At 48.4% G+C, this 12,956-nt stretch overlaps 1 protein-coding gene across 8 annotated transcripts in view; it reads right to left on the reverse strand.

Moving 5' to 3' along the window:
• The window catches only part of FAM168A (family with sequence similarity 168 member A), a 147,138-nt gene that overhangs the window by 19,251 nt on the left and 114,931 nt on the right, over positions 1-12,956 (reverse strand). For all 8 annotated transcript variants that reach the window (XM_021384118.1, XM_021384123.1, XM_021384122.1 and 5 more), the window contains one exon: positions 1,652-1,732. In XM_021384118.1, the coding sequence (XP_021239793.1) occupies positions 1,652-1,732 (81 nt within the window). The remainder of the gene's footprint in view (positions 1-1,651; positions 1,733-12,956) is intronic.

Genomic DNA, 12,956 nt, shown 5'->3' on the forward strand with positions numbered 1-12,956 from the left:
AGGGAAGGGAAGGGAAGGGAAGGGAAGGGAAGGGAAGGGAAGGGAAGGGAAGGTGCCCCTTGTCCACCTCTTTGAACTGCAGTCTTGTGCTGTTTAGATGTTGTACTAAGGGCCATGGTTTAGTGTGGAAATATTGATGATGGGTCGACAGTTGGACTGGATGATCTTGGCAGTCTTTTCCAACCTTGGTGACTCTATGAGTCTGTAATTCTGATTCAGACTCAAGGAACAAGCGAGAAGCCATCCACTTTGCTCTACCACTGCCTGCTATTTGTGTCTATAACAACTTATATTTGGGGTTTGAGCAATCCTACGGTGACAACAAAGCCCCCAGTTTCACTTCTCACCACTCGGTGCAGTCACCTTCTGTTTTTCCAGACTTGTTTGGAAAGGTAAACATGCTGCTTTTAGCTTGCCTGCTCTGCACACACTGCTGCTTTCCACACACTCATGTTTTCATAATCTCCAGGCCAATGTGTTCTATTTACATCCCATGGAGGATGCTGCCCGCCTCTGGCAGGACAGGCTCCCAATTCACGTGTGGAATTTTACACTGCAGAGCTCTTCTCACCTCACGATTTCCGCATTAAATCTTTCAGGGGAATTTAAGAGTGGCGAGCACCTCCTGGGGAGCAAAGTCTTTCGTGACTCTACCTGCTTCGTATTGCATGTTTTGGGATGAAACACATCTAAAGACTGTTCTAGAAGCACACGAAAACCAACAGTTTTCCTTACAACAGTTCCCTTACAGAGTCATCCACACTACATGGCTTCATTCATAACCCTGCAAAATCGCAGTGAAATCCCAGCTAGGATAGATAGGGGAAAACTGGGAGGAGACACATCTGGGTCATTAGGGCAAGGGTGGACCAGAATTTGTACCCACAAATAAGGTTTCCCAGAGACAGATGGGGAGTGGTGGAGAGGGGAATGAAGGACTGAGCTGAGCTGAGCTTTCACAGAAAGCTGGGAGGGAGAAGATGACAAATATACCCCCACAGCAGAAAACAGAACTGCTCAATTTGGGAAAGCCAAGGGAAAACAAGATTTTAGAGTGTGGCTGATATACCTTGGAATACCAGAATGGGACAGTGTCTGAACTTGGCTGGACAGAACTTGCTACAGCTTTGGAAGAGGCAGATTAGGGCAATGTGAAGGGCAGGAGCTGGACAGAAGACACCAGGACAGTAGGACAGTAGGATGCTGGGACAGACCGGAGCCTGCCAGCACTACAGCAAAGAAAGGGAACGCGGCATGGGAGATGAAGACACCAAACAGGACACAGTTTCCGAAATTTCTCCATCTATTACATGAAAGGAAAGAAAGATAAGCACGGGGAAGGGAAAAGCAATCTCAGGGAGATGACATGTGGTGTTCTGGAAATACTACCAGTGTCACTGTGCAGGTAATGGCAGCAATGAGGGCTGAAAAATCACTGGGATTAGTACTGAGGTGTAAGTCATGGCTCGGAAGCAATGGAGAAGTATTCCTGAAGTGCAGTGTGAAGTTGATGGCAGAGTTAACCAAGTCCCCTTTCTCAGCAAGCATTTGCTGACAAGCACACCAAGTTGGGCTTGTGCTCTGAGCAGCCACCTGTAAGTGCTCCCACAGCCTCTACCAAGTCCCATATCCATACACAAAGCTGTTTTACCTGGGGCGTAGCCAGGGCTGCTGGTTGGATACATGTTTGGGTTGTAGGCTGGGGCAGCGGTGGGATATCCCGTTGGGTAACCTGCAATGAGAAGAAGGGAGAAATGAGGCATCCAACAGCAGTGAGAGAAGAGGACAGCATCCATGGAAAGAAAGAAACCATCCACGCGAACCAAGAGGCCATCAGCATAGGTGGGAGGTGAATATTCTCAGTTGGCCAGGGCAAAGGAAGGACGATGAATGTGCTCCACAGACTTACACGTGACATCATCAATATTTAACCTTTATTCCACTCAAAAATGAGGACAATGACCAGAACGTAGCACATGGGCACATTCAATGTGCTCTGAGGAAAGCTACCGAGAAATTACATGCACTGAATGCAGAATTCAGTGAAATTCTGGGAAATTCAGAATTTCAGGGAAAAACCAGAGGCACAGCTGTATTCTAAAGGTTTTCCTTGGCTGCTTGTGGCCATAGTAGCTTGATGTGTCACTTAGCAAGTGACACATCACAAACTTCAGTTAGGCATCACAGTTAGCTAACCCTAAAGGGCATTAAGTGAATAATTCCCAATGCTTCCACTCAGTGCTTCCATCAGCCAGAGCTTCTTGCTAAAGGACAAAAACATGCCAGCCCTTATATTCACCCATCACTGCACAGCTGCCATCCCGAGGAGAGACCCCATTACTTGCCAAGCCACCTGGAAGGAACATGCAAGGCAGCTCAGACCATTTGAAGACACCTGGTAATGTGAGGTTTTAATGGGCACTTTAGAGAAAGTTACGGAGCATCTTCAATTTCCATCATCTTCAGTCAGATCGGTCAGAGGGAGTTCAGGGGGAAATCATTTAGGCTACGTGCTGGCTTGGTGAGCTGGAATCACAGGCACCTGAAGAGCCAGATAGCAAACCGCCACACACTGGGGACACTCCACCCCAGGGGCAGAAGACAGAACCAGCCAAACTGGGAAAGCCAAGGGAAAACAAGACTTCATGGAGAAGACTGCACTCAGTGATGCCAAAGACAACTGTCACAACAAGGCAAAAACAGAACACTCCCAACATGCAGTCACACATGGTTCAGGAATCATCCATCCATCCTCTACTTTATTATAAGTTCTTGATTTCCATGAAAACCACACATGACACACACTCTCTACACCTCAGTCTGCTTGACTTTGCTCTGGCTTATTGCACTACTTCCCTTTGCTAGAAATTTTACAGACCAAGAATGGTGACACTCAAACAGCTCTGTCCCTTCCTATGTGCTTCTGCATAAATCCCTCAAATAGACTGAATGGAACACATCTTCCTTTGCTCCCTCCTGGAGCGCTTGTTTTTCCATTCCATTCCATTCCACTCCATTCCATTCCATTCCATTCCATTCCATTCCATTCCATTCCATTCCATTCCATTCCATTCCATTCCATTCCATTCCACTCCATTCCACTCCATTCCATTCCATTCCATTCCATTCCATTCCACTCCATTCCATTCCATTCCATTCCATTCCACTCAGTTCCATTCCACTCCATTCTACTCTACTCTACTCCATGCCATTACACTCCACTCCACTCCATTCTACTCTATTCTACTCTACTCTGCTTCTCTACTCTACTCTTTTCCACTCCACTAAATTCCACTCCACTCAGTCCACCTCCAGTCCACTCCTCCCCACTCTACTCCATTCCACCCCACCCCACCCCACCCCACCTCACCCCACTCCACTCTTCTCCACTCCACTTCCCTCCATTCTACTCTGTTCTGCTGTGCTCTGCTCTACTCTACTCTACTCAAATCTTCTCCATTCTACTCTACTCTGCTCTTCTCTACTCTACTCCATTCCACTCCACTCCATCCTACTCCACGCCACTCAAATTTACTCCATCCTACTCTACTGTGCTCTACTCTCTACTCTATTCTACTCTTCCCTTCTCCACTTTACTCTCCCTTCTATTTTATGGTACTCTGATTGCTGCGCCTCCCAGCATCGCCACTGCCCCTGGTTATTTCTGCAGTTCTCTGCCCTTCACCCCCCAGCAGTGTGGCTCTATCAGCAGACAAAACGGACCCCCAGCATCCTTCCTCACCAAGCTCAGCTGCTGCTGCCTGCTGGTGGCCAGCAAAGACAGGAATGCAGGAATGAGCAATCAGTTCACACCTCATCTCTTTTGCTTTATTAAATAAAATCCAGAACGGATCTTTCCTCCCTTTTTCTGAGCAGCCATACAAACACGCTGCAGCCTCTCCCCCTGCCGTGCCCCCAGCACGCTGCTCCTCGCAGGCACAGCTTTCCAAAACCTGGCACCCGGCACGCAGCCGACTGCTGCAGCAATGCGGTGAAGTTCATTTGAATAAATTCTAATTCAACAGTCGTGACCACTGTGCTGGAATAAATGACGGCATGTTCTACCCTCTCATTTTCATCAGTGATATATTTGGCTTCTAAATCGGGTTAATTAAAAATTGCTGCAGTTAATGCTGGATAAGCAGCGGTGTAACATTTCTTTTTTTGAGGCTACATAAAACTACGCTGTCGACGTATTTGGGAATATGCTGCCCTTTTGCAATCAAGGAGCTCCTCGTAAAGTTATTTGCAGATCCAGTGACTGCAAGCAGAGCATGAATGACAAGGAACTTAAATCAGCACCATCCCTGCCTGTTCTTGCTTCATCAAAGAAAATAACCATGGGCCAAACCAGGAGTGCTGCCCATGTAAGTGGCCCGGATGGATGGTTTCTAAACAACGGCCATTTGCAGGACCATGGAGGGGCTGAGCTTGGAAGGAATCTGGAGCTCCTCCTGGTGTGACTCCTGCTCCAGCAGCGCATCCACATCCAGGTGCCCTCCAAAGACCTCCAAGGAAGCACACATCAGAGGTTTCATCTCCTCCACACAAGTTCAGAAACTGATGGGGGTGTTGAGAAATGCGCTGTGGATGGTACCTGGATGATGGACAACCTTACCCGCTGGTTAATCCCCCAGACAGGTCCTGAATCCCAGGGGAGGAACCCACGAACCCAAACTTTCAACACGAGGTTTATACACGAAAACCAAGGCTGAAATAAATCAGACCACCTTCCTTCAGGGGCCTGCGCAGGAAAGCTGTGGCTTTGGGTAATCTTTTCCATACAGTCAACTACACAAAGCCTGCGTGGTTATTTCAGGCAGATGGAGACACCGTGTGTTCACTCGTCTTCTTTCTGTCTCCTGGGTTTTGCTTCTGCTCAGTAGGACTGCACCTCACCTCCTGTGGTATCTTCTGTTGTTTTGAAAGAAAGCTATGGGGATCTTCAGATAGATGTCATTTAATCAGGGGAACTTTTATGGCATCAGACGTGAAAAGCTGCAGCCAGCCCTGCTCTATTCATCTCCTGCTCCAATCACACAACCTCTGGTAAGTGCTGACCTCTAGCAAGAACTCCTCTCCTTCCTCTTCCAAAGGGATGGGAGAGGGGCTGGAAAATAAGTGAGATGTGCTCCTCTTTCTGGATGTACTCCGAGATAAGAAAATAGCACAACTGCGGCACGTTGGGCGAGGGGAAGAACGTTTGGCTCAGAAATTGCTTGGTGTAGAAATACTCAAGCCATTATCGACGGATGTTTGTTGGCTCCTCTCCATCCCCCCCCTAAATGACCACAAATCTACCTCCTCGGGAAAGCCAAAGCTGCAGCTGCTCCACCCCCGCCATGGCCAACCCAAGTCCCTGTACCCCACTGGCCTTGTCTCTTCACCTTTGATCTGCAAAAACAACGGCAAGTGGGAATAATTGTGTCCTTTGTCTTGAGTTCTGAGCGTCTCCACGGGGCGCTGGCTGGAGATAGGAAAATGTCAAGGATGGAAAATATCCTTTGGTTTGTATTTGAGATGGGACCTTGGCTCTGCTGGATCTTGGGGCCTTGCTACAGTAACAATGCAGAGGCAAAGAAAATTAGTGAAAACATATTGGACGACATTTACCAGGACCCTCACAGAAGAAATCAAGAGTTGTTTTCTTGTTTTAATTTAACACCACCTCCACAATCAATAGCAGTAAGAAACCCAGCGCTCATTCAGTGCTCTCCCCACGGAGGACGCAGCTCTGCAGATCTGAGCAGCACAAACTGAACTAGTCTAAAAATTACGATGCAATAACTATGCAGGGCCACATCAAGCGTGCATTTTAAAGCCGTCTTTAATTTTTCATGCATTTCTGAATGTTTCTAAAGGATTCCTTCCAGCTCTGCTCTGTCCTCTTTGGGGCAACGATGCTTCTGATTCATGGCTTTCAGGCTGCAAGTCCCAGCTACCCACTCCCAATTTGTAACGTGCACGCCTTTAGGAGATGCACTCAGAAATGAGTTCAGAAGATAAATCAAAAGTGTGGCCCATGGAACCTTCAAACGTTCTCAAGCAACAGCTTTGTTTGGCCCAGGATCCTTCAGGATTGCACTCAGAGCACTCATAATAAAGCAGTCGGCTTATATTTCCAGCTATGTATTTTACTGCCTACGTGCAATTGAGTTGTGTTTGCAACCGTAGACACGCGCTCAGTATGGACCACTTCAGCATGCTGTGTAAGGCATGTCTGGATGGGTTTTTTTCATAGAATCATTGAATCATTAAGGTTGGAAGGACCAGTGAGATCATCCAGTCCAACCATCAGCCCATGGCTGTGACCCCTCTAGACCACGTCACCTAGTGTGACACCGCCAACACCTCCAGGATGGTGACTCCACCGCCTCCCACCACCCTTTAGGACAAATCTTTTACCCTGGCTGCTTTTTAGGATGGTTTACCCCTGACTGGAAGTGGTTTATCCCTGAAATCACACTACAGTCCTTTACATCACAGAGTGGCTGAGGCTGGAAGGGACCTCTGGCTCCACCTGGTCCAACCCTTGATGGCTCCATCTATCCTGGATGAGGCCACATGAGTTGCAGGATGAAAATCAAGAAGCTCGCTCAAAATACTGAAGAGCATGAAAACAATATCACCAAAGGCCTTGAAAACTGGAGAAGACAAAGCACTGAGAATACTTAAGAAATGATCTGACTATGTTATGCTGAATTGGTCTGGCTGTCTCATACCAAAATCCTTCTGAAATGGATCTGGTTGATTTTGAGCAGCATCCGTACAGCCCATCCATCCACCGCAGCATCACGCAGCGTACAGCTCTGTTTGCAGCTTCAGATCAAAAGCGGAGCTGTCTGGAGCATCTGAGTAACAGAGCAGCCAGCACAGCACTAAGCCCCGCTCGTGCCAGGTCTCAGCAGGGCTTACATCCTCTTGAGTCTCTTGAAAAAAGAATGGAAATGCAGTTTGCCTCTCTTCAGCTTGGGAGCGCAGACAGCCAGGTCCTTGTTCCAAGCCTTCCACTGATGACCAGCTGAATTAATTGTCGCTCAGAATGCTCATTTCCAAAATGTGCCGTTTAATTTCTCAAGAATGGATTCCGCTGGCCTTTATCTGATTGCGGCTTAAATTGCTGCAAGCAGCCCAAATTCATTTACAAGACAAAATATTCCCCTCTGCTCTTTTCTCCTACAAATCCTCAAGCACTGATACACGGCTCATGGCACTGTGTCACCGGTATTGTTACGGGGACGGATGACAAGGTCCCTTATCTAAGTGCAGGACTGCATAAAAGCACACTTTGACCCATTGAGGCACCATCACCGAGGCCCCACGCTGCTGTTCAGACACTTGCAGCACTACCACAAGAGCCAATGAACGACCAAGGGACTCAATGACCATGCAGTCAAGAAATTAGACAGCAGACACCACGTTGGCTTCCTGACGCAGATCCAACGAGTCCTGCAGCTACACTCCTCAGTGCTGATTGCTGGTGGCAGTGACAGCAGAAGGGACACACCTAATTATGTGATTATTGAGAGAAAATAGCTGATAAGGCCATCTGCAAATTAATTCTGCACTGGGAATCAAGTCTCCAGAGACAAAGTGCTACGGCATTTTGGCAATGATGAGCAGCAGAGATCTAAACAACACGTGCTCTACCATTACCTGAACGTTCCTGGCCTGAAAGGATGCCTCAAACCCTATGTCTAAGAAGATGTTCAAATGATCCTTAACTCCAGCAGCTTGGGGCTGCCGAAAGGTGGCTGCAGGCCATTAGGGGCTGTAGGGCCATGAGGGGCTGTAGGTCCATGAGGGGCTGTAGGGCCATGAGGAGCTGTAGGGCCATGAGGAGTTGCAGGGCCATGAGGGGCTGTAGGGCCATGAGGGGCTGTAGGGCCATGAGGAGTTGTAGGTCCATGAGGGGCTGTAGGGCCATGAGGAGCTGTAGGGCCAAGAGGAGCTGTAGGGCCAAGAGGGGCTGCAGGCCACCGTGAGCCTCCCTTCAGGGAGGCTCCTCTGCTCTGGGCCAAACAAACCAAAGGACCTGATCCGCCACTCACACATTTTGCCCTCCAGACCTTTCCCCATCCCTGTAGCCCTCCGTTGGATACGCTAACATCTTTACGTCCACCCAAACACTACAGAAACGATCCAATGACCGTACTCAACTGTCACTGCATTTCAAGACGTTATCATCCTTCACTGCAAACTCAGATCAAATTTAACACTGAAATACCAAGACATGCCTCATCCTTTTCATGTCATTTACCCCCAAGCTTAATTTGGCCTCTTGTCTTTTGAAGGGTGAATCCATTGTACCGAAACTCATCTTACAGCTCTAAATCTACAGCCCATAATTTACAATCTTTCCAAATCAAAAGTAAGTCCAGACGCATCTGTACCTCAGGGGGAAGGAGCAGGAGCCCAACTGAGCTGATTTCTACCTTGTTTTACGCTTCATATTTTAAATTACAAGAATCTGAGCGACTCTTGTTTTGATGGTGTGCACTCAGAAGCCATGGCATATGTGGTGAGCTCTACCCAACATTGGGCATGATGAAGGATGAGCATCATGACATGCACGTGTCCCACGGCGCGGCGGTGAGCTCGGGCTGGGTTCACATGGCATGGATCATCCCATTTCCATTGTGCAGCTCATCTCCCGTTCCCATCCCATCACTCACCGCCCCACCATGGAGCTACTCCAGCCCACTCGCGCTAAATGGATGTAAAAATAGAGGAAAAGCTGAGAGCAAGGGTGGAACCGTTCTGAAGAGCAAGTTAATGGATGGTTGAGAATCCAGCGTTTCTCAGGTCTCTGAGGATAATAAATACATTCACTCCCTTGAAAAAGTGCCACCCCCTTATTACTGTTTCAAGCCTCATCAGCCCAAGAGCAGAGCAGTCAAACGAGCTCTATCTATTCATCAGACGACTGTTTTAAGAAAGATTAGCTCCAGCAGCTGACAACCTACACATTTTCCTGCAGACCTTTCACATTTTGTTCCTTTTCCAGCTGATAGGCCCCTTTAAAAAAATATATATATACACATACACATGTAAGCAGCTACTTATTTCTTGCTTGTTACCAATGGCTGTGCAAAGACAATCCTCATGGGGACTGAAAAGGCACCCACAGCATCATCAGTATAGACCAGCAGTCAGGCTGTGTACTCAGGTTGAAATTCAGTAGGGGATACATTTTCACAGAGCTGTAGAGCCATATCTCACCCTCGTTACCGCAGAAGGCTGTCAGTGATGCCATCCAATCCTATGAAAATCGGACATTTAAACAAGGTAACTGATGATAACAGCTGCTCAAGGGCTACCCTCATGACTTCATGTTGTGCAGTTGTGCTACTGAGGGACCCAGGTCCCTCTGCTTCCCCAGGGCCACCCAGAGCAGCTTGCTCAGCACTGGCAATTTTTTAAGGTCCAGTATAGCTAAAGGGTGCTGGGTCAAACAAAATAATTCCCACTTCCAGTCCCATTTCACGTCCATCTCAGTTGGCTTCCCACCTGTGCCCACCTATCTTGGTTGGTGGTTGGACTTGACGATCTCAGAGCTCTTTTCCAATCTTAATGCTTCCATGATTCGATGAAAAGACAACAGCTAGAAACCTCCCAGGGCTCACTGCAGCTGTCTGGGTTCAGGAAGCTTTTGTATGAGCAAAACTCATCTTGAAAACCAACAGCAACTGTCTGAAAATATTAGTGAGACAGTTTGATGGTTGAAGTCACATTCTATAAATAAAGCACAGCGGCAGAGCTTGACAGACTGTCGATCAATATAACTTCTGGGCACGAGATGTGCCATATCCCCTCCTATGTTTAGACAAGTCTCTATGGGAAAGAAGTTCTGGAGAACTGCTTAGGTCAGGCGGTATTAATGCTCCTCGCCATTATTTACTCCATCCTCCATTTGACGAATCCAACGAGAGATACAAACAGCCACTAAGGATAAAACAAAACTGCTCGTTGCTCAAAGTGCAAGCCCTAGAAAAAGAACCCCTACTGTGGCTCCAACCGACCCAACAATGCAAACAAAGTAAGTTATGAGAGATAGCTGAAGACTGCCAAACTTATGGGGGCAGAATCATAGAATCACAGAATCACCAAGGTTGGAAAAGACCTCCAAGATCATCCAGTCCAACCGTCCACCTATCACCAGTATTTCCCACTAAGCCACGTATCTCAGCACAATGTCTACCCATTCCTGGAACACCTCCAGGGACGGTGACTCAACCATCACGCTGGGCAGCCCATTCCAGCACCTGACCTCCCTTGGAGAAGAAGTATTCCCTAACATCCAACCTGAAAGTCCCCTGGCACAGCCTGAGGCCATTCCCTCTCATCCTATCACCAGTTACGCGGGAGAAGAGGCCGACCCCCACCTCACACCATGTAGCATTCCTCCTGTTCCTCCTACCTTATGACCAAAGAAATAATCACCTCTGGATTGTCGTTCCTTCCCCAAAGGAATCCCAGGCTGGTGGAAACCAGCTTGCCAGCAGTCGATGCCGCTGAACCAGCTCTCCTGGGATGCCAGCAGCCACAGATGCTCTGCTGTCGAGAGGTGAAGTGTCCCAGTTTAGCAGCCACGGTGAAAAGCACAAGGCTAGATTTTGAGCATGTAGAAGGCAAATAGCATCTTTTTATAGATACGTACATTACAGCTCACACAAAGAAAGGTATTTTCTGCATCAAGTGTCCAGATTCCCAGACTGGTGGCTTTCCTGATGCCCAGCACGTCTTCACCTCTCTGCCAAACCACCATGAAAAGCAAACGCAGGGCAAAGAGTGCCCTGCCCAAAAGTGCAACGAATTCCTACTCAACTGACACAAAGCGTGGACTATCACGGGGTCACAGAACGGTTTGAGTTGGAAGGGATCCTTAAAGGCCATCTGTCCCACTCCTTGTAATGAACAGGGACCCCCACAGCTCCACCAGTGCTCAGAGCCCCATCCAGCCTTACTGCCAAGACTGGGACACAGCACATACGAGTGCTTGCACTGGATCAAACCAAAGGACTGTCTTGACCCTATCCTGCCCCTGACAGCAGACCACCCTATGTCTAGGATGCCAGGGGAGGAGATAAAGAAAGATGAAATGATGATGATTCCCTCCAGTGCTCTTGAAGCCTCCAGATATCTGCAGCCTGAGGAGTTCCTGAGCTACATGTTGTATCCAGTGCATCTATTCATTATTTATTGTTCACAATTTATCATTTATTGACATTTATTATTATTTGCCTCTTGGTGGAATTCTCTTCTATGGTCTCCTCATGTCTTCCCTTGAACTACAGAATCTTTCAGCCTTGGGTCTCCACATCCCAACCACTTGCTGTAGAAGTGGCATCTTTCGCATCTTGTTGCCTTCACGTGATGCCTCCTAGTCCTTGTACTACAGAAACGAGGAGTCATGTTTTTACTCATCATGTCCTCTAAGCCCACTGACCTCTCCCTCAATCCTTTGATCAGAACTTTCTTAGGCTGAAGCCACCCAGGTTGCCCACCTGCTCCTTGCACAGAAGCCCTGCAGACCCCCCTTGCCCCGGCTGTCCTTGTGCAGGACCCTGTTCCCAAGCAGGACCTCTCAAATCACAGCCCCCCATTTCAGATGCTGGGATCTCAGCCAGCTCCCAGCACACACCTCTGCCGAATTCCTACACTCAGCTCACCAGAAAAGCCCACTGTTACCTCCAGCCCTCGCTAAAGGACTTCACTGAGCCCTTTGGAAGAGCTGCAGTAGGTTTGTGAGGCAACGGCACGCACCGCCCCCAGGCTGAGCTGCTCCTTGCCTTCCTCGTCTCTTATAAAAATAATTACTTCCAAAGAAGTACAATGTTTTTCTTTTCTCCAGAGTAATTGGGGATGAAGCATATAATGGCTCCATCAACCCCTTAACTGAGCCACTATCTTATACTTAATAAAGGAAATGGAGGCACAACTCCTCTTCCTGCTGACAGCGACTGCAAGTCACTCGTTTTTCATCCTGTCCGGAGGTGTCTTCGTCTAACTTTCCCTGAATATCATGGAGAGCATCTTCCAGGGCTGCTCTAACATTGCAGGTCAGCACATCAGAGTGCGTGGCAGGCGAGGGGCTGCCGCAGCACGGCTTCTGCAAAGGCAAACTGCGCAGATCCAGAACGACAAATTCAAGTGGGGTTACGATCAGAAAAGGGACTGGGTTCCTTTCTTTTCTTCTGAAAAACTCTGCTTCCCTTGAGTATTCAGAGTCACATCTGCTCCCTTCACTGGCAGAAGACGCCTGTCGCTCTCGCTTGCTTACAGATGTGACGTGGTTCAGGCCAAGCAAGCTCGATTCATGCATCTTTAATGGAATAATTACTTCCATGCTGAATGCTGAATATGTATTTCTTTGTCTGGGTGCATGTCTTTCCACCCATGGCATCCCACCTCTGTTCATGCCATACTGCTGGAGCCATCCCCAGCCCAGGATGCCAGTCCCCAGGTTCCATCCTGCCATCTACTGAGGCTCACTGCTATGCTGACATAAGCAGCACGGACAGATGATGCTGGAAGGAAAAAAAAACTGCAGCAAACCCAGATTTGGAGAAGGCCACATCAAGAGGAAGAAGTCTCCCTGGTTCTGTGTGTGGTGCTGCAGAAGTGCAAATGTTGCTCAGTAGTGAATTCTTACTGCAGTCCCAGGCAGGGCAGGAGTGGCAGAAACTCCCAGTCTGCTTCTGCTCTGGCATGCAGGAGAGTTTCTGTGGCAACTCTGGATGGGGTGACAAGGAGGATGTCCCTGTTCATCGCCGGGAGTGGGACCAGAAGGCCCTTAAGTGTCCCTTCAAACTCCAACCACTCTGTGATTCCATGACCCCATGGGACCTGGTCCATTGGCAGAGCTCAATGTAGTGTCCAGAAACAGGAGGAGCATCCTTCATCCGAAATCTTACAAGGCACCTGCTTTGACGAGAGGGGCAGGCAGAAAGCCA

This window comes from Numida meleagris, chromosome 1 (assembly GCF_002078875.1).
Source record: "Numida meleagris isolate 19003 breed g44 Domestic line chromosome 1, NumMel1.0, whole genome shotgun sequence".
NCBI lineage: Eukaryota > Metazoa > Chordata > Aves > Galliformes > Numididae > Numida > Numida meleagris.